Source organism: Fundulus heteroclitus, chromosome 16 (genome assembly GCF_011125445.2).
Source record: "Fundulus heteroclitus isolate FHET01 chromosome 16, MU-UCD_Fhet_4.1, whole genome shotgun sequence".
Lineage (NCBI taxonomy): Eukaryota > Metazoa > Chordata > Actinopteri > Cyprinodontiformes > Fundulidae > Fundulus > Fundulus heteroclitus.
In genome coordinates, this window is record NC_046376.1 from 31,912,129 (window position 1) to 31,936,618 (window position 24,490).

The 24,490-nt window shown below is 42.2% G+C and overlaps 1 protein-coding gene and 1 long non-coding RNA gene across 7 annotated transcripts in view; one reads left to right on the plus strand and one right to left on the minus strand.

Moving 5' to 3' along the window:
• Positions 1 to 675: 675 nt before the first annotated feature.
• LOC110367520 lies at positions 676 to 13,952 on the minus strand. The gene is made up of 3 exons (XR_002427524.2): positions 13,864 to 13,952; positions 9,479 to 9,589; positions 676 to 1,321 (listed from the first exon to the last, which is right to left on the minus strand). It is a non-coding gene; the product is annotated as an uncharacterized LOC110367520 (long non-coding RNA).
• Positions 13,587 to 24,490, plus strand: part of nfixb (nuclear factor I/Xb) — a 194,280-nt gene continuing 183,376 nt past the window's right edge. For 5 of the 6 annotated variants that reach the window (XM_036148488.1, XM_012857753.3, XM_012857762.3 and 2 more), the window contains exon 1: positions 13,587 to 14,242. In XM_036148488.1, coding sequence (XP_036004381.1) covers positions 14,240 to 14,242 — 3 coding nt within the window. In that variant the 5' untranslated portion in view covers positions 13,587 to 14,239. The remainder of the gene's footprint in view (positions 14,243 to 24,490) is intronic. The other variant, XM_036148491.1, reaches the window with a different exon arrangement.

Sequence of the window (24,490 nt, forward strand, 5' to 3'; positions counted from 1 at the left end):
TGGACCACTGATCAAAATCAACCCAACAGTGCATTAAATGACCCAATAATGGCATTGGTTAATCCTACAGTAAGCTATTCTAGATGATTCCCTCACCTCAGCATGCACAATGTCTGAAACCTCAAACTTAGGACATGAACTTACTTTCTGACTCATTCAGCCTTGGACCTTTTTTTTTTTTTTTTTTTTTTCACGGCTCTAGTGGCTCGCTTTTTTATGGAAGTAGGCTGACAGGAAGAGGGGGAGAGACATGCGGCAAAGGATTCGAACCCGGGTCAACTGCGTCGAGGACTAAGGCCTCCGTATATGGGTTGCGCTACCCGCTGCGCCACGAGCACCCCCAGCCTGTTAAGCTAAGCAGCCCTGACAGTTGATCTTAATACACACTTAAGAACTACAATGAGGAGCTCTATGATTATTTGTATATAAGCTAGGGCTGGACGATAATTCAATATATATCGATTGATAGACATATATCGATGATAGAAAAATGGTCAATAAAAAGTTCAATAGAATAAAGGTTTTGCTTACTTTTGCATTCTAGCCATGTAGGTTAATATTACAGTCATTACATCCCCCCAACCAATCACAACGCAGACCCAGGGACCAAGCCCCGCCCCCTCCAAAGACTTCAGAGAGCACACGTTTTTTTTTCTTTTTTAAAAACTTGCAGTTTTGGTAAAAAGTTGGTTGAATAAAGGGTTTAGTTGGAATTCAGTCTTTGTGTGTTCTGTATCTAAAAATTTGGTTTCTAAGCAACACTATAAAATGGCCAGGGCTACACTCAAAATATGTTTTGAATTTATTCGTAATTATCGGTATCGACTAATATGATTTCTATTTTATCCATATGCTTTTATTTCTATATCGTTCAGCCCTAATATAAGTCATATTTTGGGGGGGAAAAGGAAAAAAACATGCTGCCTTCAAACAAACTCAGCTTTTCATTTCCAAAATACTTTCATAGTGTTGTTATGAGACTCATCAGACAGAACCTCCCATCAGTACCCGTTCCCTCCCTTTGGCCTGTTCCCATCCTTTTCACCCAGACGACCCGGTTCCTTCTGTCTCATTGGCTCTCCTTCACCCCAAACAGCACTAGCCTCGGCCCATTCTCTACGATACTTACTGCTTCACAAATTCCACACTGTTAATAACTCCCTGTATTTGTCCATTTTATCTGTTTCTGTCACGTGTCCTTTGCTTGTTCGCTCCATCAGTCTGTCCCCTCCTCATACTCTCCCAGTGCACAGATGCCTGGCTTGCTTTGCAACAGCTGTCTCGCCATGTGTCACCACCAAGTGTTGCCTCCACCGCAGGGCTGAGTGTAGGGGGGGGGGGGGGGGGAGGAGGAAGCAGTGAGAGTGGATTGGTCATAAATATTCATGTTCTCTTGGATACACGACCAAACAGAAAATGGCAACCCAGGAGAGGCTCCACCCATTTTAAAAGGCTGCTGGGGGGCGGGAGGGGTTTGAGGATGGCGGTAGAAAAAGAGAGAGGTGGGGGGTGGGGGGGGGGGGTTCAGGAAGGACGGATGTGAAGATAAGGGGAGAAGCAAGGAAAGAGTACAGGATATGAAAGCAGATGATGAGAGAGGAGAGGTTTGAAGCTGAACGGTGGTGGTTTATAAAATGATACCTCTTCAGAGGTGGGAAGGAGGGTAAAGAGCAAAAGGGGGACATGAAAGGAAGTAGATATTTGGACTATCAGTATTAACATTAGAACATTTTGTGTTTTCGAGCAAGAGGTGAGCAAGAAGGCCTGTGCAAACCCGAGGAGGCAAGGACGCTCGTTTTGGCCAGGACATTTCATTCTTCAGGAAAGACCCAGGTGCAGACCTCCTGGTCCTCACAGGGCCCTCTCATTGTGGCGTGTGTCAGGCTATGACACGACTACTTCAAATATCTGTCCAACAACATCGCACCACATGAGGAAGAAACGTTCTCCCTGGACGACGTATCCAGGAGGAAATGCGACCGCTCTGGGAGAACCCAGACCTCGCGGAGCATGCATAGGCCTCAGGAGTCTTTTTGTTTTAGGCTGACACAGTGAATAGCATTCTGATAAAAGTGCTAATGCTAGCATTCATACAGATGAACAATGTTTCCCTATTGGCCCCTTTTACAGAACTGCATTTGGTAGTCCATATATCAACAACCGAGGGGATCCTGTCCCACTCCCACTTACTGAGATTCTACATCAGGATTCTCTATACATAAAAGAAGCAAATGATGGTGTCAGACATTTCCTCTTCTAAAGATAAAACACTCAGACAACTTTGTTTAGCTTAGGTTTCTGCAGTTGACCTTTAATGTCCAAACAAAAAAGTATTTGGTCCTGACTGGAACAGATTTTTTTTCATCTGTTATCAGTTACCTTCAGAAAATAAAGTCTTAGCATCAACGTCTAGGGACTAAAGTGTGGTCATTTGACTCAGTATATGAGTGGTTTGGTATTCCTCAGATCCTACTGAAAACCAAAGGTTAATTTTAGCAATTGCACCTCAACAGGGGAATAAGCTTCCCTACTTTTTTATGCTACTTTTTTCTCTGAAAAGTAGCTCAATACTCTGTTAATACACATTTATTTCAGGCTAAGGCTGTATTAGACAGTACTTTCATTTTATATACCAACTTTTACAGTAATTTTGCCTTTTTATCCGAGATAAATGCTACAATAAGACTTGTTAGTCCTTTTTAGCCATCACATTGCCTTCTGGAGAATTCTCCAGTGCTGCCATCACTGCTCACATGGCCGTCAGGAAGCAGGCTGTTTCAATTTGTGGTTCTACGATTGGTGAAATGAACCATCAAATGCTATCAGCACAGGGCCTTCCCTCTCTGACTTTGATTATCTCTGGAAGACCCCGTTCCTTCAGAAAACCCCATCCCATCATCCAAACACTGATTCATATTTGCTTTGCACTTTAGTACTGCTTGTTCTGATATTTACCGAGATAAGAACAAACCTGATGCATGTTGATTTATGCTATGAGTTGGTTCTTTCTTGCTTTTTGAGACTAAATACGGTATTTCACTTGTGACTTCAAAGTCATCAGCAAAATGCGATGCAATTTCGGTGTAATCCGATCAAAAAACAAAGACGTGCTAAAACTAATACTTGGCAGAGAGAGGATCTGACGGTGAAGCTTGGCCAAAGTGGATCTTCATCAACCACAAACATAAACCCTGTTGTCAGCATTTGCATTCAACGGAAAATCAGCAACAAATGAGATTTAGAAGGGAAAAAATTGATATGTTGTCCTGTGTCGGTCCATACATGGTGTAATAAGATTCCAGCTAAAATCCCATCATCAACGTAATTAGCGTAATTGTCATAAAGGAGCAGCAGATGTGGTTAAAGTGATCGTCCTCTCGTGTTAGGGATGGTTACCTGCCAAGACAAACTTGCAGCTGTTATTGTTTTGCACCACAATGACCTCACTTTTAAGGAAACGGCTGCTAATAATATTGCAAAAGAGCCGTTTTCTAGTTCATCAAGTACTTCAGGATGATAGGTTCAGCTGCAGTGAAGAAGGACGCTGACATTAGAGAGTGTGCAGCGAGCACCAAGGTGGTCTTCTACCGAAGCATACACCACAGGAAGTGTTGTCGGTGAATTCAGCTCAGCAAAGAAGGGACCTTTGTCGAAGAAAAACATCACAGATGGACTGAGATTCTGCAACTTCTTCCAACAATCACAATGCAACCATAATAGTGGTGATCTGCGTGTCTACGAGAAAGAAGGAGGATGTAAACAAAGCAAAAGTTTGGGTGTCAAAGATCATAATGTTGAAATTTGGAACTGGAGACAAAGAACATCCCACGATCTTTGTGCTATGGAGAAGTGGTTAATAGTCAGTAGGACAAACAGAAGCCAAGAAATCGTATATAACTAAAAGCCATAAGGAGAGAAAAAGATGGGGGTACAAAAGTTGACAGAAGGTATAAAAGAAATGTTCAACAATGTCAATACAAAATCTTGGCATAGCTGTCAAAAAAACATAAAAACAGCCAGATCTTTTAGCCTTGGCGATGAACCACTGCATCGCCATCTAACTATTTTAATCCTTCTTTCATATATTAACGTAAGCAGCGTTTAAGTCAAAAAGATTTATTTTAAAAGTTCATTTTTTATCTACAGAGACGCAGAAAAAGTTTTCTCATCCCCTTAAACTTCTTCGTATTTTTCCCACATCACAAGTCCGATGTTTGAAGGGTTTTACTGGGACTTTATGTTACAGACCAACACACAGACCAGCAAAAGATGGCAGCTTTTAAAAGTTTTGGAGCGCACTTGTGTTCAACACCCCTAAAGTCTGACACCCCTAAATACAATCCAATGCACCCAGTTGTCTCCAGAAGTCTACAAATGAGTGAATAAGTGCAGCTGTGTTTAATTTAATTTCAGTATAAATATGGCTGCCCTCTGAAGGTTTGTTAGACATCGTTAGGGAACAAAGACCCTCATAAAGACCAGGGAATACACCAGACAGGTCAAGGAGAAAGTTGAGAATCTGTCACTGGAAAATGGAACGTCAGTCGAGGCAGATGACCGTTCACACTGAGCCTGGTTCTGGTTCTGCTGGAGGTTTTCCTCCCCGTTAAATGGAAGTTTTCCTCTCCACTGTCGCTTCATGCTTGCTCAGTATGAGGGATTGCTGCAAAGCCATCAACAATGCAGACGACTGTCCCTGTGGATCTACGCTCTTTCATGAGGAGTGAATGCTGCTTGTCAAGACTTGATGCAACCTGCTGGGTTTCCTTAGATAGGACACTTTTTGACCAATTTGTATAATTTGATTGAATTTCACTTTGTAAAGTGCCTTGAGATGACATGTGTTGTGAATTGGCACTATACAAATTAAATTGAATTGACCCACCAAGATTCGATTAGGCCAGCCACCCCTGAATTGGCAGGGTGGACAAGGGTAGCGTTAATCTGAGAGGCAGCCATTAAGCCCATGTTAACTCTGGAGGAGCTGCACAGATCTACAAGTCATCTGAATCACAAGAATCTGTTGAGCGGGAACTTGTGCACTCCACATATCTGGAGTATGTGGAAGAATGGCAAAGAAGGTGCTCTGCTCACATGAGACTAGGAGGGAACTGTTTCAGCTATTTGTGGCAAAAAGCTAACATTGCGCATCACCCTACCCACACCACAACCCCCCTGTGAAACATGGTGGTGGCAGGATCATACTGTGGAGATGCCTTTCTTCTCCAGGGATAGGAAATTTCCATCTCTCCAAATTCAAGGCACACATTTTTTATTTTATTTTTTGTAAAAAAAAAAAAAACATTTGAGAATCATGTTTTATTTGTCGTCAACTTCAAAATGAGGCCCTACCTCGCTTTGGTCTATCACGTGAAATCTGAGTCAGAGACAGAAAAGACAAGCACAGTCACACTCTGCAGATCCGACGGGAGACAGCGGAACGTGTGAGAAACGATCCGAACGAGCAGAACAAAGTGGATGAGCAGCGAAGTGTGACAACAGCCTGGTTCTGAATGAGCACGTAAAAGCCACGGATGGAGATGAGGACCAAGAGGCGGACAGATAGGCAGCCTGGGGAAAGAAAGAGGGGAACAAGGAGATAGCAGATAGCGAGCTGGGGTGAGGGGCAGCAGATCTAAACAGACCGAGGCTCTAGTGGCCCTTCCTCTCTCTTTCATTGAGAGCCAGGAAAAGAGATTATAGCAGCCGTGCTTTTCTCCTTATGTAGGGGGGGGGGGGGGGGGTGAGGCCCACTCTTCACTCCAGCCCCCACTGCAGATGACACTCTCTGGTGGTACTGGCTGGACCCAAACCAGAGCAAATCATATCACCCGGGAGCATTCGGCTGGAGGAGGACCGTTTGCTCCAATCAAATGGTGCCATTTCATATAGATTTGACAAAAGAAGGAGTTTTTTTAAAGTTTGGAGCTTGGTCATTTATCACAACAAGAGGGCTTTTGAAGGGTGCTGCGTGGCTTTGTACTCTCAACAGCACTCTGTTGGGATACTTACTGGGGAGCCTCTGGAGGGCCACGGCTCACTGAAAGAACAAGGGGTCTGGGTGTGTGTCCCATCCTTCACTGCGCGGCTCACCAAGTGCTAAACGCCTTTATTTCATTCGCATCCCCTTGCACGGCCGTCGCCACACACACACACACACACACTCAATCAGCCATTAGTCTATACAATAGACAGCTCTACAGCCCCGCTCTCACTCCGTTTCTCACACGCATGACACATAGAAGCAGTGTGAGTTAATCAGACCTATAAACCCTCCTTGGCAGTGGGAGATAAGCTCCGTGCTGCCGGGCCTGCCCTCCCGAGAGCCGCGCTCCTCCAGCAATGCCGTGGAGCGGGCCTGATAAGGCAGGGGAGTGTGGGATACCCCCGAGAGATCCGCGCCGCGCACACGCGCTCTGCTCAGCATCAGTTAGCCCGCGCTCCTTAGGCAGAGCCAATGAGCGCTCGCCGTGGCCCGAGGATGCACCAATCATCTGTCCCCATCAGGTGTTATTAACGTCACCTCTGAGCCTGCAGGTGCGCGAGCAGGGGGTGTGTGTGCAGCAAGCGACGGTCCTCTGTAGAAAAGAAGCACAGGTTAATGCTAATGCGGTGGATTGCGTGATAAAAGCTGATCAGGGCGCAGCTTTAGAGCATCTGGGAATCATAACCTACCACGCGTGGATGAGATTTCCCTTTAAGGTGCGCATGGAAGCTAATTAGCGACTGTCCTATCAGTTAAAAACACTTTTTTTTCTCTCTTTCCTCCTATCAGTAAACACTTCCAAGTGACTTCAGCCTAATCCTGCTGAACAGAACTTTCTCAGAGTCAGCACACTTCTCCTCGACGTCTTTCAGTAACTAAGGACGACCTACGGTCTTGGTTTTCACAGCTGCCGCTGCGCCTGCATAGGGATATTCCACATCAAAAGACGGAACAATGCCAGTGGCAGAATAGAAGTCATCTAAACAGCAGGAAACCCAACCGGAGGTCCCAGACAGCGCTGAAACACTGAGACCTGGTTTTGTCCATACAGCTGTGATGATTGGAAATCCTGTCCAATTTCAAATTCTAGAAAAGCCCAACTGTGGACATACTGTACATTATATTCATTGGGGAGGGGGTAATGAAGGACGAATCGTTATGATTCACTGGCAACACGAGGATACGTCCAGAGTTGGTAATGAAACAAACAATTTGTTTCTTTATGCTTGGACCGTTTTAATGGGGTCCAAGCAGACAGAGAAAGCAATGTTTCCAATCATTTAGAGCCCTGGGTCCTTCCTCATGCCCTCTTCTGTTTAGCTCTCCCCACAGGTTTTCCACAGGATTTAGGAAAGCGTAGAAGAAGGTTGCTTTAGTGTCTGGAGAATGCGTTCTGCTTCCATTTAGCTATGCTTTAGAGATTATCTATCAGCTGAAAGACCCAAATAAAAATCACTTTGTTTTTCAAATGGTTCATATTGCCGTGCACACTAACCAGGCTCCTGAGGCCTTTGGAACATAAACAGGTTGATAAGATAACAGATCCTCCACCGTACCCAAAAGAGGGCATGAAATGCCTTTCCCGCACCTGAAAAGTTCAAACTTAGTCTCATCTAACCAAAGAATCCCAGCTTGTCTCTTAATTTGAGTAAAAACTCCATATGTCTATGTTTGTCTCTGTTTAACAGAGACTTGGTGAGCCAAAGAAAGATGCCACTCTTCACTAGTCTGTCAATGAGCATTGCAGGATTAGTTCCCTCCCTTACCAACCTGCTCACTGGTGAAAGGATGAATACGGGCCCCTCATCCCGACTAGAGCCCAGCGGCTAAAAAGAAATGTGCCTGTTTGTCACATCATATTTGTGTCCCATGAACACAAAAAGTCATTCATTACTAATTAGAAGTGCCTGACAAAATCAGTTTAAAAAAAAAAATATGGGTAAAAATAAACAAATAGCTTCAGTCACATTTATTCTAAAGGGGCGGTTAGGGGTACAGATCATTTGACAACCTGTGATTTACAAATAAATGATTCATCAGCAGGGGATTCATTTCACACTGAATCGAAAAACTCAAATTTAAGGTTGGATTTTTTTTTTTTAAATAGTGAGACAATCAGAAAGAAAATGTGTTTAATTCTCTAAGTTTGTGCAAACAAACAAGGAGATTGACTTCAGGTCTGCAACGCTCTGAGTGTTGGCATCTGTGGCTGGAAGAAAATATGAGTTTTATTTCCGGGCTTTTTTTTTTTTTTACACAGGCTTTGCTGGGGGTGCCAACAAATTTGTCCAAAACTTTATACATGTTTGTTGAAGAGACGCTGACTACAAGCCTAGAATAATTGATGTCCATGAAATCAACAATAAACGTAGCCATTATTCAATAAACTGATAGCACGAATGAAAGAAAATGAACAGGAAATGATTAGATATGAAAAGCAGTTACTTGTGAGGAATTATTAGCCTCATTACATGCTTTTTTTAATCTAAAAAATCATACAAAGAAAATATAATTCAATATGGAAAATTAATTTTTGCTTGTTCTGGACTGTTTCAGTATAGAACTAACTACTCTTCAATATTATTACCCCAATTCCAGATGTTTTCTTTGTTCTTTATCTTCATTTTAGCCTCTTAAACATACCCACAATTACCTTATTTTAATCTAATCTAGTCCAGTGTGTTTATAACAGAGAGACCAAACTTTCTTAAGGTTTCATTAATCCTCTTAACAACCATTGATCACTTTTCTCTGTCCTCCTATCTTTTCCACCGAAGAGTTTGTATCCAAAACTGGAATTCTCCACCACGGCAGCATCTATCCCAGTCTGCAGCATCAGCAGCAGCAGCAGAGACGACCGCAGGACGGTCCCGGCCCACCTCGGACCCCGACGGCACATCTCAGACATTTGTCGCAGGTCAAAATGTGTCCGGATCCAAACCCCAAAAGAGAGAGGGAGGAGAAAATGGGTGTTGAGCATGCGGCCCTGCCGAGGTCAGCATTCCTCTCTGAGCTGTTGCCTGGTGGAACTTTTGTTTCACAGTTTAGTGCGAACCTGCAGGCCGGGGGCCGCAGCTATATATATTTACCCCGCAGCGTGGAGAGAGTGTTTGGATGTATACAGAAGAATTTCCTGCACCACATTTGCTTTTTAAATCCGTACTTCTGTGGTTTCAGTGGACAACTGGTGCACTAAAAAAGGAACTTTGGAAGATATTGAATACTAACCATTGCACTTTTTATTTTATTTTAATCAGAAATATTAGTTTGTAAACGTAATGTTTAGGAATGGTTGCATTCTAAGAATATTAGCTGCTTTATTTTGGTAAGATATCCTACCTAAAACTTTTTGACTTGGAATTTAAATGAAGGTGTTGGTTTAGTTAGCCGTTCCAGTCTGAGTGAGGAGTCTGCAGCAGAGAACACTAAGGCAGATGTGTTTTTATGGGTTTGGTTATGAGCGAATGTATCAATTTAGTGAGAGTTAATTACCGTCACAAGACGTGTGGTAGAGAAAGTTTCTGAGTTGGAACCAGAATTCAAGCTCTAACTAGTTTAGCGGCGGCTCTTGAGTCGACCCTGCTGGCAAACTGCTTTGTCCTCCTGTTGAAAAGGAACAAAAAACCAAGAATAGGCACAAAATATTAATGAAATAGTAATTAACAAGGCATAACCTTTTATGTTACCACCGCAGCTAAGATGTGTTGTTCAGTTAAATACTAGTTTAGTGACATTTTACACCTCAGTCACAAACCAGTTCCTATTTGTTTCCCTTGCTTTTACAATGGAGGGACTTGCAATTTAACTTAGTTGGTTGAATTAGTTGTTGTTGTTTTTTAAGATTAGGCTGGAATTGAACACATCTTTTAGCAAGCCATCTTACATGATTTCTACACAGAGATATGAATTTTTTTTTTAAACTCTACCAATAAAATGCATGCAGACTCCTTCATCAGTTTCACTGAATCAATTCTAGCTTGTTTATCAGTAGGCTATTTGTTTTTGCCATTGTGTTCCTGATAAAAGCCAATTACAATAAAGAGACAAAAAGTGTTGCATCCAACAAGCAGAAGAACGTCACAAACACGCAGGTCTGTTTAGTTAAATGAGACAAACAGGATAAAAAAAAGGAAAATGGGAATACAACGTGATGAAGGACCGGTCTGCGATCAGATTGTTACTGAGGCTCAGATGCGCAATTTTTGGGCGCTTTCTAAGTCTCCTACAGCCTCTCAAAATGTTAGCTTTCTGCTTTGGGATAATATTAATAACAATTTTAAAAAGCCCTATCGCGTAATTTAAAAACAAGAACATGTCGCTTATTGCAGACAGTAACAGACTGGCCGCACACGGAGCTAATTAGGAGCGAAAAGGCGCAGCCAGCTTCTATGGTTTCTCCCACGGAGGCCCGCAGCTGCAGGCCGCACAGCGAACACCCTCACACACACATTAATATTTACTCACCTCAATTATTCACTGCTTCAAAAATAAAAATCGCTGCAAATCAGAGAACCCGACTCCATCAGGGCTGCAGTCTACCTTAAAAGCACATTCAGACGAACAGATGATTCCTTTAAAATGACTGAATATAACGATTTCGAGAGTTTGATCTTAGAAAACTATTTTCTACTTTTTTTTTTCACACAAACGATCAGCGTGAGTTTGATTATTTTTTATCTATGTATTTATTATGGGTCATGTGTTTTCTTGAATAAAATTGCCACAGGCCTAAACGAAGTATCAGAGTAATTGTGTGTGTTTTTGGACCTTTTGATCCGTCATAAATGAAGCAAAAAAATAAATAAATAAAACAACAAAATAAAAACATGCTTCTAAATAAATTAAGTGACTTTTGACAAAGGTTATCAAATTATATTGAAAAAGCGAAAAAAATGGGTTGAAAACGAAGAAGTGGACTCTGTCAACATCAAATAAAAACATCAATCATCAATAAATAATTTATTACAGTTCTTTGTTGATATTGATGACAGAAACTTTTTTTTAAGTTTTATGCTTATACAAATGTATGCCTTCACTTAGTAAATGTATTTATTTATATTAATTTCGCAGAAAAACAATGAAATGAAAAGCAAAAAGTCCCTGCCCGTTAATCTATCTTCCCATTTTTATTTTGCTGTTTACCAGAAACCTGGCGGCAGCAGGACTCCGCTTTGCTCGTCATTGTTGCTACGTGACGTCGGCGGTTGCGCGCACGCGTAAAAAAAAAAAATGCTGGCTTGTCCATAAAAGGTAAAGAAAGAAAAAAAAAATCACCGCTTCGATTTGGTGATTAATTCATGCATGCAGCAGGACGGTAGCTTTATCTCTGCGGAAATTCCTTCTAATTTCCCCAGCTTCTTCTTCCTCTCATTTTTGTCATTTATTTTTTAGGTTTTTGGCTAGTTGTGATGAATTAATATGGTGTTTTACCAGAGGCGCTGTTCTGCTGCCAGGAGTCGCGCACCTGCGCATAAACACTGGCATTTTTGCGCGTTCCTAACTTTGCCCAGACCGGCTCGCTTCATTCGTGACCAAATAAAAACACGTGGATATGGAACACGGCAGGGGAGGAGGGGGGTGGGGGGGGGGGTGTGGGGGGGGGATTGGAGGGGTGTTTGGTTCAGACTTGGTTCAGTTGGACTCTTAGGCCCCACAATATGATTTTGCAGGGTTGACTGTGCCAATGTAGGCCTTTCATTTAAAAGTGAATCGGAATAATGGTTTAAATAACCCCTCATATTATTCAAATCTATTTTATAATCAAATCAACTGAAAGTATATTCCGTTTATTTGTTAAACTTAACCAATTGTACCAAAATGTATGCTCGTTATCTCAAATAACAGTACACGAACGCTCAGTAAACTACAACAAAATGCATATCTGCACTAAAAAAAAAGAATTTTGGAAGGTATTAAAATTTCCCCCCCAAAAAAATCAGACAAGTTTGTTTGAATGCTTAGTGTTCACCAGCGGTTCATTCAAACAACACTAACTTTATTTGGTGGCAGATCCAACCAGAATTTAACTGGAGATGTCGGTTAAGCTGGCCGTTAGCTAGAGTCGCTGGCAGGCGTGCCGGTGTCCAACGGAGAACGGTCGGGTTGGTATTGTTTAGATGAGTTGTGTTATGACTGGATATGTCAACTCCTTTACGGTCAGACTTTACGGTAAGACTTCACGTTTGCGTCGCGCTTAAATTAGCGACAGCGCTGAGGCTAAAGTCAAACTTGCTGGAAAGCTATTGGAGATGTTTATGTTTTAAAAAAAAATGCTAAAATGAAGGAACTGGTTCACCATAACAAATGAAATAAGTCTTATAAACCCATTCTACCAGGGAGACATTCCTTTACCCGGACAACCTTAGCTGAGATTTAGCGCTTATTGGCAACGACTGAAATTCAGCTAGTTTTCAAATCAGAGTTCAGGGAGCAGGATCACCCCAACTTCAGGTCCTATGAGATTTACTAGGACCTGAATTTGGGGTCCTAGTACCCCAGCTCATAGGAGAAAAAAAATCTCCTATGAGATTTACTAAGCTGATGTACTCATTCTAACCTACAGAAACATACCAGCCTTACCGTTCTCTGCTGGACACAGCAAGATGAGAGAGAACGGCCAGTGATTGGCTGGACCAACATCTCCTGTTAAAAGTCTAATAAAATGTTCAGGTAGGATTTGTTACCAAATAAAGGAGCTGAATTTCATCTTTTTTTTATTTTTTGATTTTTCACAATATGCATGAATAATATTTAACATATTTTCATGGTTGATATTCTCCAGAACTCATTTTTATAGTGTGAGCTCCTCAACCCTGCATTGAAATGGTTAATTGACACCTTCAGATTGTTTTTTTTTTTTTTTTAATGTCTTACTAGTTCCTAAACGTTTCACGAAAACAGCAAACACAGCTCCATTTTAAAGGTGCATAGAATTTGCCTGATTTGGTTGACTGCATATATCTTGAAACTGGTTTAGAATTTTGTGCGTTTTTAGTTGTTACGGCTGCTTGCAGAATTTCTACCCCAAATAAAATGAAGGCAATTATGTCATCTGATTTTATAGCAATCGTATTATTGGTGAAATTCTAACACCTGGTTTCATCCGTGTGTGTTTCGGTTTAAAAGGATTGCTTTAGAGATAGAAGTTAGTTATGAACCACGGTTTGCGAAAGGTCTCCTCCAAAAAGCCTTTCTCCTTACCTCCAACTCCCCCCTCCGCGTCGCTCCCTCCCGCCCTCGCTGTCGGCCCCGAGCTGCCCCTACACTGGAGCCGGTGAGCGCCTCTAATCCCCTGCGTCCACGGTTTACTCTGAGCCCGTATTTAATTCCTCTAAACCCCCAGCTGCCGCCCTGCTTACTCGCTGAACGCGACAGACTGCGGACCGCTGCGGTTATTAATAATTCACCAGCTCCTCTCCTCTCCTCTCCGCGCGGCGCAACGCAGCGCCGCTCCGCTCCGCTACTCCGGCCGCGGCCGCGCTGGACACATACCGCGACCATCTTCCTCCCCCTTGGCTGGCTGCGTGCGTGCCTGCGTGCGTGCGGCCACGTTGTGTTTCCCCCACTTTCCGCACTTTGTTTACTCGAATTCAGCTGCTCGGTGTCACTCACACGCCGCGGTCACGTCGCTGTCGCTTGGCAGGCTGCGTTCCGCTCGGATGTCCCTGAGGTCGGGACGGTGAGTGTTTGGTCTGAGGCGCCCCCCTCTCTCTCTCCGCGGACTCAGAGGGACAGGTGGAGGAAGAACTGCGCGCCTTCAGATCGACAAAAAGCCGGGGATTGAGCGCATGCATGAAGTGGGGGGAAAAAAGGCGTCCAAATCTGCCCCGGAGCAACAGCTGATCGAGTGAGCGCGGAGAGGGAAGAAGGCTACTTACGGCCCGTCTCCACCGCTTCGGGGCTCTGACGGTGGCCGGGTCGGCGCTCATTGCGTTCCGCTGCCGGGACGGACCGGGGAGGGGATCGGTCTTCGCGCTCAGCACTCGCGGAGTTGGAATGTCAGAGACATCGAGCTGAAAACCGAGCAGCACCTCCCTGGATGAAGAAAGCCGGTTGGGATAAGTAACGAGGAAAGTTGACCCGCCGACTCCCCCCGCATTCTAGAATGTTTACCGGGCAGCAGGCCGAGCATTAGGCCCAGCAGAACAAGAACCGGGCACTTTTCTATCTCCCACCTTTTTTTTTTCTGGAAGCTGAACTTTGGAAAGTGGAAAATGGCTCTTTGAGAGTGTTGGCACATTTCCGCACACCACAATGGTACGTGCTGTGTAAACTAATAATTTGCTCATTTCTGCGCTTTATTGTACCGATACAAAGTTTTGATAGAAAAGTCAGTTTCCAGATCATTGTTGTGTGCCAAGTCCCTCCAGCAGCTTTATCATGCAAAAGTGATTACATTAAAAAATAATAATTATTATTTCAAACTTTTACCCAAATAAGTGTGCATCCAGGGTTGTTTCATCCACACTGAGAACCTGACTCCTCTCATTAGAGTGCTCCTAGAAGCGAGACAGTCTGCGCTATTTATAGCCATACATACATATGAAGCGCACTATTGCATGTCGTGCAGAGTGAGGAAAGATGGGTTAAGGTTACACTGTGATACGTGAGGGACCAGTTTGGGAAAGTTGTATTAAGGATGGGTTATTTTGTTTTCCGATCTAACTTGCGCGTAATTACGCACAGCGCTTGTGACCTGCTTGTCCCCGCCAGAGGCCGTCAGAAAGTAGAGGGCCACTTTTAACATCGTTCAGCGGACATATGGATTTTTCTTTGTAGATTTTTTTTATTACTTGAACTTTCAAATGTTTATTTATGATTAATACACAGGAAAGTGCAAAAGTATTCATACAGCTTGATATTCCTATTTTTGTCATGTTTAAAACCAATAAAAGTGTATTTTACTGCAACATCATGTAATAGACTTACACAAAGTAGTGCATAATTGTAAAGTGTTCGTAAAATAGAGGTTTTACCAATGAAAATCAGAAAAGCGTGAAATGTATTCAGGCCCCTTGAATCAACATGTTGTATAATCACCTTCTCCATAAGTTGCAGCTGCAAGTCTTTTGGGGTATGTCCCAGCCTGCTCAGAACATCTAGACACTGAAGGTTTTACTTATTTTGCTGTGCAAAACCAATTAAGTTCAGCCCAATTGGATAGGTCTGGACTTTGACTGGGACTCATGGATATGCTGTGATCTAAACCATTGCTGTCCTGTCTGTAGGGTTAGGATGGTGGTCTTACAGGCAGGTGAGCTTCTGCCCTATAGTCTCAAGTTTTTGTCAGACACAAATAGGTTTTCTACCAGAGCTGTCCATCTTCCCATCATCCCTGGGCAGTTTCCCTGTCCCTGCTTCAGTAATTAATCCCACAGCAGGATACTGCCACCGCCCTGCTTCAAAGTGGCGATGATGTGTTCAGGATGGGTTCATTGTTAGTCCTCTTCTACAGCGTGTCGTACGTAGGCATAAAAGTTATTTGTTGGTGATCTTTTTGTCCTGTGGAACATTGCTTCCTCCTCTTTTGCATTTTTCAGATGATGGACTGAACAGGGCTATGTAAGATGTTCAAAGTAGATACCCTTTTAAAGCTATAACGTTAAACTTCTCCACAACGTTCTCCCTGACCGGTCGGCTGTGCTCCTTGGTCTTCATGATGCGGTTTGTTCACAGATGTTCTCTAACAAACCTCTGAGGCCTTCGCAGACCCACATGACCTAAACAACACACAGTTATACTATAGGCACATTTGTTTACCGGGTTGTATTGTGGGACATCAGAGTAAAAGAGGGATGCAGTGAAATGCTTGGCCCACTTTTCAGGTTTTTGCATTTGTTTTTATAACATTGTTTATTTAAAAAAAAAATAAAGGAAGTATCTCCTTCCTCCCACTTCACTATTATACACTACTTTGTGTTGGTCTCTCTCATAAAATCCCAATGAAATGCATTGAAGTTTATGGTTGGAATGTGACAAAGTGTAAAAAGTTTAAAGGGGTGTGAATAGTTTTGAAAAGCACTGTACTTGTTCCTGCTTTCCTTCCTTATACAACACATGGTGAATAGATTTTCTTCAAGCTTCTAAAAAAAAAACCACATATTCAGAGGAAGTCCATCTTCTTTTGCATTTATTCGTACAAAACTCTAACCATGAAAAATCTCATATCTGGCCAGAACATATCCCTGACCCTTAGACGGACTCGTTCCTGGCATGCAATGAGTCAAGTCAGGCAGTAGTTAGAGGAACCTCCCACATACAACCTTGAAGCTGCTGAGATACCAGGGAGGGATCCTATTTGCACATGAATATGGAAGATTATTAGGATGAATAATTATTTGTTTATGAGCATCCTCGCTTGGCGTGGCAGCTGCCCAAGAAGCTCATCAGTAAAAATGATACAGAATTCAGGACAGGCCTCACATGGGATTATCTCCACTTGTTATTCTCCTACTTCCAGCACCTCTTTATATAATTGTTTAATTATTTTTTTAAGACATGCTGTATGGTGAGCATGAGCCAAATACTTCAGCTGCATGTCGGTTTAGTCAGAAATGCACTGGAGGCACCTGTCAATCAGCGTCAAGATTAATTTGTTTCCCCTGAGGACTGTGGCCCAACCCAGTTGCACAGATAAACCCATGAAAAGCACGTGTTGGCAGAGAAGATCTGTATCTGAGAAAGTAACAAGTTCTAGATATTATCTTTATAACTGCGGAAAGTTAAATAAAAAGTGGTACCTATGAACCATCGTAAGTAATCATGATATTTTAGGTCCCAAATGTACATTAATTAGACCTTGGATTAAGTTCATCCTCTTTAAGCATAGAGGTAAATGATATGCTTAGTTTGCCATAAATATTAGTGACATAAAAGGTTAAAAAGCTCATCCTTTTCTTCAAAAATGTATATTCAGTGTGTGTGTGTGTGTGTGTGTGTGTGTGTGTGTGTGTGTGTGTGTGTGTGTGTGTGTGTGTGTGTGTGTGTGTGCGTGTGGACAGTCCTCCATATGATGATCAGGCGGCTGGTTTTTCAGTCGTGTGTGAGCTCTGTCTTGGCTGTTTGCTGCGTGTGATGTCATCCCTCGCTGTATATGCAGAATATTATGCCGTTGTGTTTGTCCTGGCCCTGACGTTTCCCTGGAAAAATAAATAAGGCTCAAAGCTGGCTATAATAGCTTATGTGCCGTGTAGTCTAAAGATGGAAACTCTGATATAAGCTCAAACGGCACAAATCTCGGCACGATGAGCTCAGACGGCCTTATAAGGTTGATTGCTTTTAAGACGTGCCGTTTCAACATCATCAACTGTTGCATTTTACTCTTTTTCTTTCTTTTTATCATTTAGAAGTATTAAGAATTAAGCTTAACAAAGTTTGCAGGTTTATGCGAGCGAGTCCTTTCAGCTGCTCCATTGTGCACAGGCTACCACACCAAGTGAATAGAACTTGCACACAGACTTGGAAGCAAGCAGGATTCGAAACCAGGTCAATCAATCAAAGAGATAGACTTAGCCCTCTACACAACAGAGTGACGGACATTTATGGCTTGATATAGTGTCAAAATTAATATTAAGTGTGTTCGCAAATTGATCTCCAATCTCTTTGGATGTGGGGGATCCAGTTTTAGCATCTGGGATATTAGACAACATTCAGGGGTGTGAAATACTTTTATTTTTTAAGAGTCACAATTTGTTTATCTAGTTTTAACTTGGTGTCATAGAATTCACAGAAGTTAGGTTGTCCTAGCAGGGCCCTGGATCCATCACGGGGCAAGACTTTGACACACAGGAGCCAGAGTTCTTAAGGAGAGTCCATGCATACACCAGGGAAGATGCAAACTCCATGCAGAAAGAACATAGACCGGGTTTGGAATCCAGGCCCTTCTACATCCGCAGTACCATGCAGCTTACTCATCCTCAAAATCATTCGATTCAGTTCGCTCCAAACTGGTTCAGTTCTATTCAGTTCTGTTCAAGTCTATAAAATCCTTTTGAATACAAATTAATTCATTGCAGCATATTCAGTTCATTCAGTTTCATCCAATCCATTTAAATTAATTTCAGTTTGATTCAGTTCTAATCAATTGAATTCAATTTCTATCAGTTAGTTGAGTTCAAATTATCTTTAGCTGTGCAGTACCGATTCAAAACAGAACCGATCTCTGACATTTAGGTATCGGTCCAGTTCAGCACTTTAAAATAAGTGCAACACAATAAGAAACACAACACTGTCCCGTCAACACAACCCAGTTCAAGTCAGTTCATTGCAATAGCAAACAATAAAGTCATTCATGGACACAGCTAGTTTTTTCTCTGGAAAGATGGTACGTTACTTTTAACTAGCTATGAACCTTATATAGCAAAAATAATATCAAGCCATGAATATTAAAGGCAAACTTCAGTTACATTAAGTTTTGTACTTTTTTTTAGGAATTTATTAATAATAATCGTCATACTACTGACACCAGGTACGGCCCAAACAGCAGGGGGTGCTGTTGTCACATTTAGAGTGATTTAGAAGGCCTGTATTTTGTGGACAAAAAAAGGCAAGGCTGTTCTTGTGCCTTCCTGTAATACCTTCACGCCCCTCTAGGGCCGCGCTCCACTATTCGAGAAGCAATGGTTTAGGGAGACGTGTCAAGACCCCGAAGAGGGAAAAACTTTTTTTTTTTATTAATTCCTGTGCCCTTATTGTGAGATTTCAGCATTTTGCACGGTGGATTTCTCAGACCCTGTTTGGCTTTTATATTTAAGTCTAAAGCACAGTAAATAACCATAGGTCTTATTGAAAAACAATTCACATATTGCACATAAACACGATGGGGCTTAAAATATCGGACTGACATTTCCGAATAAACTATTTCACATAGAATATATCCACTCCAAACGCTATATGGTTGTCTGTTAAGATACAAATGATAGTCATTTTTAGAAAACATCACAAAGCATTCCAAAACCCACAAAATGTTTCACAACCTCAAATACATGTTCCAAGCTCTTAACATAGGTATAACAAAGACTGGTTTCAACTCTGTCCAAGTCATAATTGTGGGTTAAACTTATTTTATATTTTCAATAGCATTTTCTCCAGTAAATGTGGAAGCGGTACAGCGATAAAGCCTGTCTGATTTCGCAGACATTTTCGCTGCCGGGACGGACCGGGGAGGGGATCGGTCTTCGCATGATTTTCTATTACTACTGGCTTGAAGTGTTTGTTCCTTCGAAATATCGTCCTCCCGAGGGTTTTCATGAGAATTCAAGGTGTTGATTTTGCTACGGTTGGTCTGAAAAATCCTGTAGACTATGATTGTTGTGCAAGTGCAGTTGTTCAGCCAGTCATTCGTTAAAAAAAAACAAAAACCTGTCTGCTACATTTGTGACAACTGTGAAAGTTGTGTAGTGTGTCTCCAGCTTAGGTGAGAGTATCATGAGATGACGATGCTTTAAGAACACGCGATACAAAGTAAAAGGAAGCAAGGTCCCTCTTTCGGCATGCCATCTTTTATACATGGAAAGAGATAACATTGAATGGGAATAAAACAGACACCTTGCTCTGGGTGTTACACTTCACAGACGTCACAGTTAGGTACATGCCTCTACCGTCACGTCATTGGTTCATACAGTTACAATAAGGAAGACAAACACAAATGTTAAGTTGTATTTTTTTATTATATATAGGCTACCTGTGAATAAAGTAAAGAACTGGATAATTTTTTTAAAAATAAAATCATTTTATAAAATGAAAAACTTTTTATTTAACTTTTTTATAACTTTTAAAAAATGCATCAAGAAATCAAAACATACAATCATTAAGGTGTAGATTTAGAACATGGCCTGCAGCTGATCAACACTGTTTTTGCATCCCAGAGTGGCCTTTGCATTAGTGGGGGCAACAGCAAAAGCCTGTAGCTACTTCGTTATAGAAAGCTGGAGTAATTTGTGACCCAAAATGTGGAAGAGATGAAATTTCATAGGGTGGTTACATCACTTTCAGCTTGTGTTTATGTCATTATGGCCTGGAACATCAGCTGAACTGTTAGCGAAGGGTAGATTGATCGCTACACACAGCTGCGTTTATACTTTAGCATCTTCTTAGCAGTTATTCTTAGAGTAAATAACTAAGTTCAACTCAGAGCTAGCTTCTTGGCAACCAACATAAAGCTTTTATTCGATCCATCTTTCTTTATTCACCCACACCGTAGTGGATTGAGAAACCATAAAATTCCCAGATGGTGGTGGTGGTGGGGGTGGTGGGGGGGGGGCATCCTAAAAATGTGAGGCTGTCTGTGCTCTGAATGCTGTTTTTTATCAGTGTTTCTTCATGCGCTCATGAGACGATGCACAGTGTTGGGTTCCCCCCAAAAAATCTGATTTTAGCTAACTACAGCTAAACTGAAAATAAACTTAGAGAGCCTATTTTTTGCTGTTGCCGAAAAGCAAGACAATCTGTAATCGGTGTAGAATGACCCAGACCAGGTTTCACGCTTCCTCACACTGTGGTTTTTCGAACTGTAGTTTTGGTAGCAGTGTGCTACCACGCCATTTACATAAAACTTGTAGGCGCTTCTACGATGCTTAGTTTGTATCAGTCAACTGTGACACCAAAGCAGGGCAACTCGAGAATGTCCTCCTATCTTACTTCAAAATAAGAGTTTCAAACATAGATAAAACATGGTAAGGGGGGGTATTCAGGGTCCTTATCATTGGTTTACACCTAGTTCCCTGGACAAGGTCCCATGCTGGCAGCTACTGAATAGCAATTTGTGAGACAGACTTTACTGTGATGAGAAATAGTGTTGTGTATTAATAATGCAGGAAATCAGCTTCTAAGACCTTTAAAGTGCACCAAACTGAAAGATCAATGCAGAAAAGGTTGGGCATGAATACAAGTGGTGTAAGACAGCCACACTTCAGTAAAACAAACATTTAGTTTGACTCTATATGGCTCAATCTCGGACCTATCACACGCCATCTTAGCTTTCCAATTTTACTTCCTATTATGACTAATTTGTTTCATTAAGACTCAGATGAATTGGTTGAGGAACATTTGACTACGCAAACGCGTGTAATGGAGTCAGCTCAATTTGTGAAGGTGTTGATATCTTCTTACTTAAATTGTGGTGGAAAAAAATCACAACAATACACACATTTCCTCCTTTTGCACTTCTCTTTTTAAGCTTTAATTAGGAATTAGAGCCGATAGCATTATTCATTAAACAGAGCTTGCCAGCTATTTATCACTGGAAAAACATTAGCAAATTTGTTCCATTTTCAACTCTTTTCCGAGCATTCGGAACCAGGTTTAGCATTCATAATAACGCAGCAGCGAATGGATCCTATACCAACTTGAATGCTGGAAAAAGAAATAACCAGCGGAAAGCCCCAAAAACATATAAAAAGATCCGCGTGAAACACACGCATACACACATGTACGCACGCTCTTCTAATTACTGCCCCCCACTCCCCCACCACGTCTTATATTCTGCACCTCCTGAGATGCAGGTGTAAAATATCACATTTTTCCAGCATTTCTCCCCGAGGTGTGCTGGCGTGGACTCACACAACGTAAATTTCCCCTTTCATATTCTCCTACACACTTTTTTTTTTTTTTTTCTACAAACAACTTCTCCCTCCCACCCCTCCTACTCTTTGATGTGCCTGCCACATCTGCACAGGTTTGCTAGCCTGTTACCAGTTGAAAAATGAGGATACAATTAAGGATGGAACGGGACTGGGTCGGTTATCTTCCCCAGTGGAGAAGAAGCCTCTGATGCTCTGTTGGTTGCGTCGACGGCGTTAATGGTTAGGATGGCGTGGTGGAGCACTGAGAAGGCTGTTAATCAGTGGCTGTGAGGATACCCGCCTCTCCTGCGTAGATCAGAAATGTGGAAACCCAGGTGGTTTCCGTCCTTGCATTTCAGTGCGGAGAAGACAATGAGCGAGACATGGAAAGGCGGGAATTATGTATATGTGTTCCAATTAATCCATATGAAAGCGAGCCAACACTCGGCACCGAGCCCTCCTCTGAATCTGACTTATTGTCTTTCTGTTTGTCGGAGGAACCTGAGCAGGCACGATAGAAAGAAGGTGCTGTGCAGGTCATGACTCTAATTCAAAATCAACACTAAGGCCAGTACAAACTACATAGATGTGACTAATCTGGACTTGATTTGAGTCCTCAACCAGCAGAATCATAACCAATCCTGTTACAACACACTAAAGTGCAGTTCCCTTCAACAGTTGTCATAACCCTTGAACTTTTCCAGCTGTTCTGTGAAGGCTTGGTATTTTTCCTTGACATCGTCAATGAGGCAGCACGGTCACAAAGACCAAGGAACTCAGCTGGCAGGTCAGGGAGGAAGCTGTGGAGAAGATTAAACCAGGATTATATTACTATAACACAATATCACAAGCTCTGATCACCCCACAGAGAGCTGTTCATCCATAATCAGGAAGTGGAAACAACATAGCAAAACCCATGGCAACTCTGGAGAACCCAGCTGACAGGACAAATGCTGGTTGTCTGCTCAACAAATCTGGCCTCCATGGTAGAATGACAAGAACAGAGCTATTGTTGACAGAAAGCCACACAAAGCTACGTAACGCACACAGCAAACATGTGGAAGAAGGAGCTCTGGTCAGATGAGACCAAAATTGAACATTTCGGCAAAATGCAATGTGTGCAAGAATACGTTCTGAAAAAAACAATCCCCACCATGAAATCTGGTGGTGGCAGCATCATGCTTTGTGGATGCTTTTCTTTATCAGGGACAGGGAAGCTGGGCAGATTTGATGGAAAGATACAGGACAATCATTGAAGAAACCCTATGGTAGGCTGCGAAAAACTCAAGATTGGTGCACAAGGGTTCTCATTCTATCAGGACAATGACCCTAAATTATCTTAAATGATCAGAACCAAAGCGCAGACTAGAGCTGGGAAGCCGCGTGTTGTAATGAGAAATCATTTATCAAATAATGAAAACGAAGACTTTCAAGCTGACAGGTGAAAACAGGCTACAGGAACAAGACCAGAACCAGGGTAGCATAGCAGAGGACCCAGTAATGAGAATGGCCTGGCTGACTGAATAAGTAAAGGAGGAAACGGAAAGGACAGCAGGTGGAGTAGTTAATACAGGTGGAAAGTGGTAAGGTAATTAGACTGAAGGAGAGACGGGGCAGAGATTTGACAGAGTGGAGAAATCTACAGGAATACGTGATGAACGACCCGACATCCTAGAAAAAACGAACAAACTAAACTGAGGACAGGCAGGCAGGAGAACAACAATCTAACAGAACTACTAAAGTCATAATGAGCAGAAACTGACTAAGATAGGAACCGAATCTAACAGACTGATAAATAGTATAAAGTGAGAACACATAGCAAGACTCCAGGATCCCCAAAAAAACGAAAGGCTGGTTCACACAGCAAAATTTTAAAATTGTCGGCCGATTTTCAAAGCCTGAAAGACCCCACACATAATGATAAAAAGAAAATCATAGATAACACGGGTTTGTTTGTGGTGTCCAGTCAGATGGCAAACACAACAAACCTCACATGAGCAGATTTCACTCAGGAACATTCAGATGTCAGACAGGAGATCTTGTAAAACCTCTCAAGATCAAACGTGAATTCAGAGTAAATAAACATGGACGGTGAGGAAGAACAACTTTGTGGACTAATTTTTAGAAAGAAAATGCAATAAAAAGGGACTAGTTAAAGGAGTGGGGACAGCACAAACAGGGGCTCTACATTTTCTGCATTATGATATAGAGGTGAGTCGTGGTTTTTTTTTCCCCCTTGGCATCCCCCTCACCTCAATTCTCTTACTGGCTACACGTCACATTCAACAGGCTCCCTGCTCGTTTGTCCTCAGGGAACACCACACACACTAGGATATTGGACCTAGACAATCCAACATGATGAATATCCTTGATCTGAGGTCGGTGCGGTCCCGATGTTCCACCGAGCGAACCAGATTCCTGCCATGTGCGGGACACCGCACATGGCAGGAATATCTCTTAAAAGTATCTTAAGAACCACGCCGATAGTCAGGGCATGTCGAAAGGGCAAGATCGCTGTAAAAATTGGGTAAACTATCCTGCCGTGTGAACCAGCTTTAATAAACAAACATCTGGGCCTCCTGACTGAAATACAGAGGCAGAGCTGGAATTGTACAATTTTGATCATCACAGGGTAAAGTTTTGGAATGGTTTTTGTCAAAGTCCAGACCTAAGCCCAATTGAGAATCTTTTTGCATGCATGACTTTAATGTAAAGTTTACAAATGCTCACAATCCAATCTTTTGCAAAGAAGATTAGTTGACAAGTTCAGTCTGTAAATCCCAACAAAATCAATCAAGGTTTGTGGTTGTAATGTGACAGTATGGTAAATTGCTTATGAATAGTTTTGCGAGGCACTGAAGTCCTTGCCAATAGTTACAACATGTTTTAACGTGTGTTGAAGGTAAGCAGTACCTGTCTGTTTCCTTAGATTGATGTTTATCTT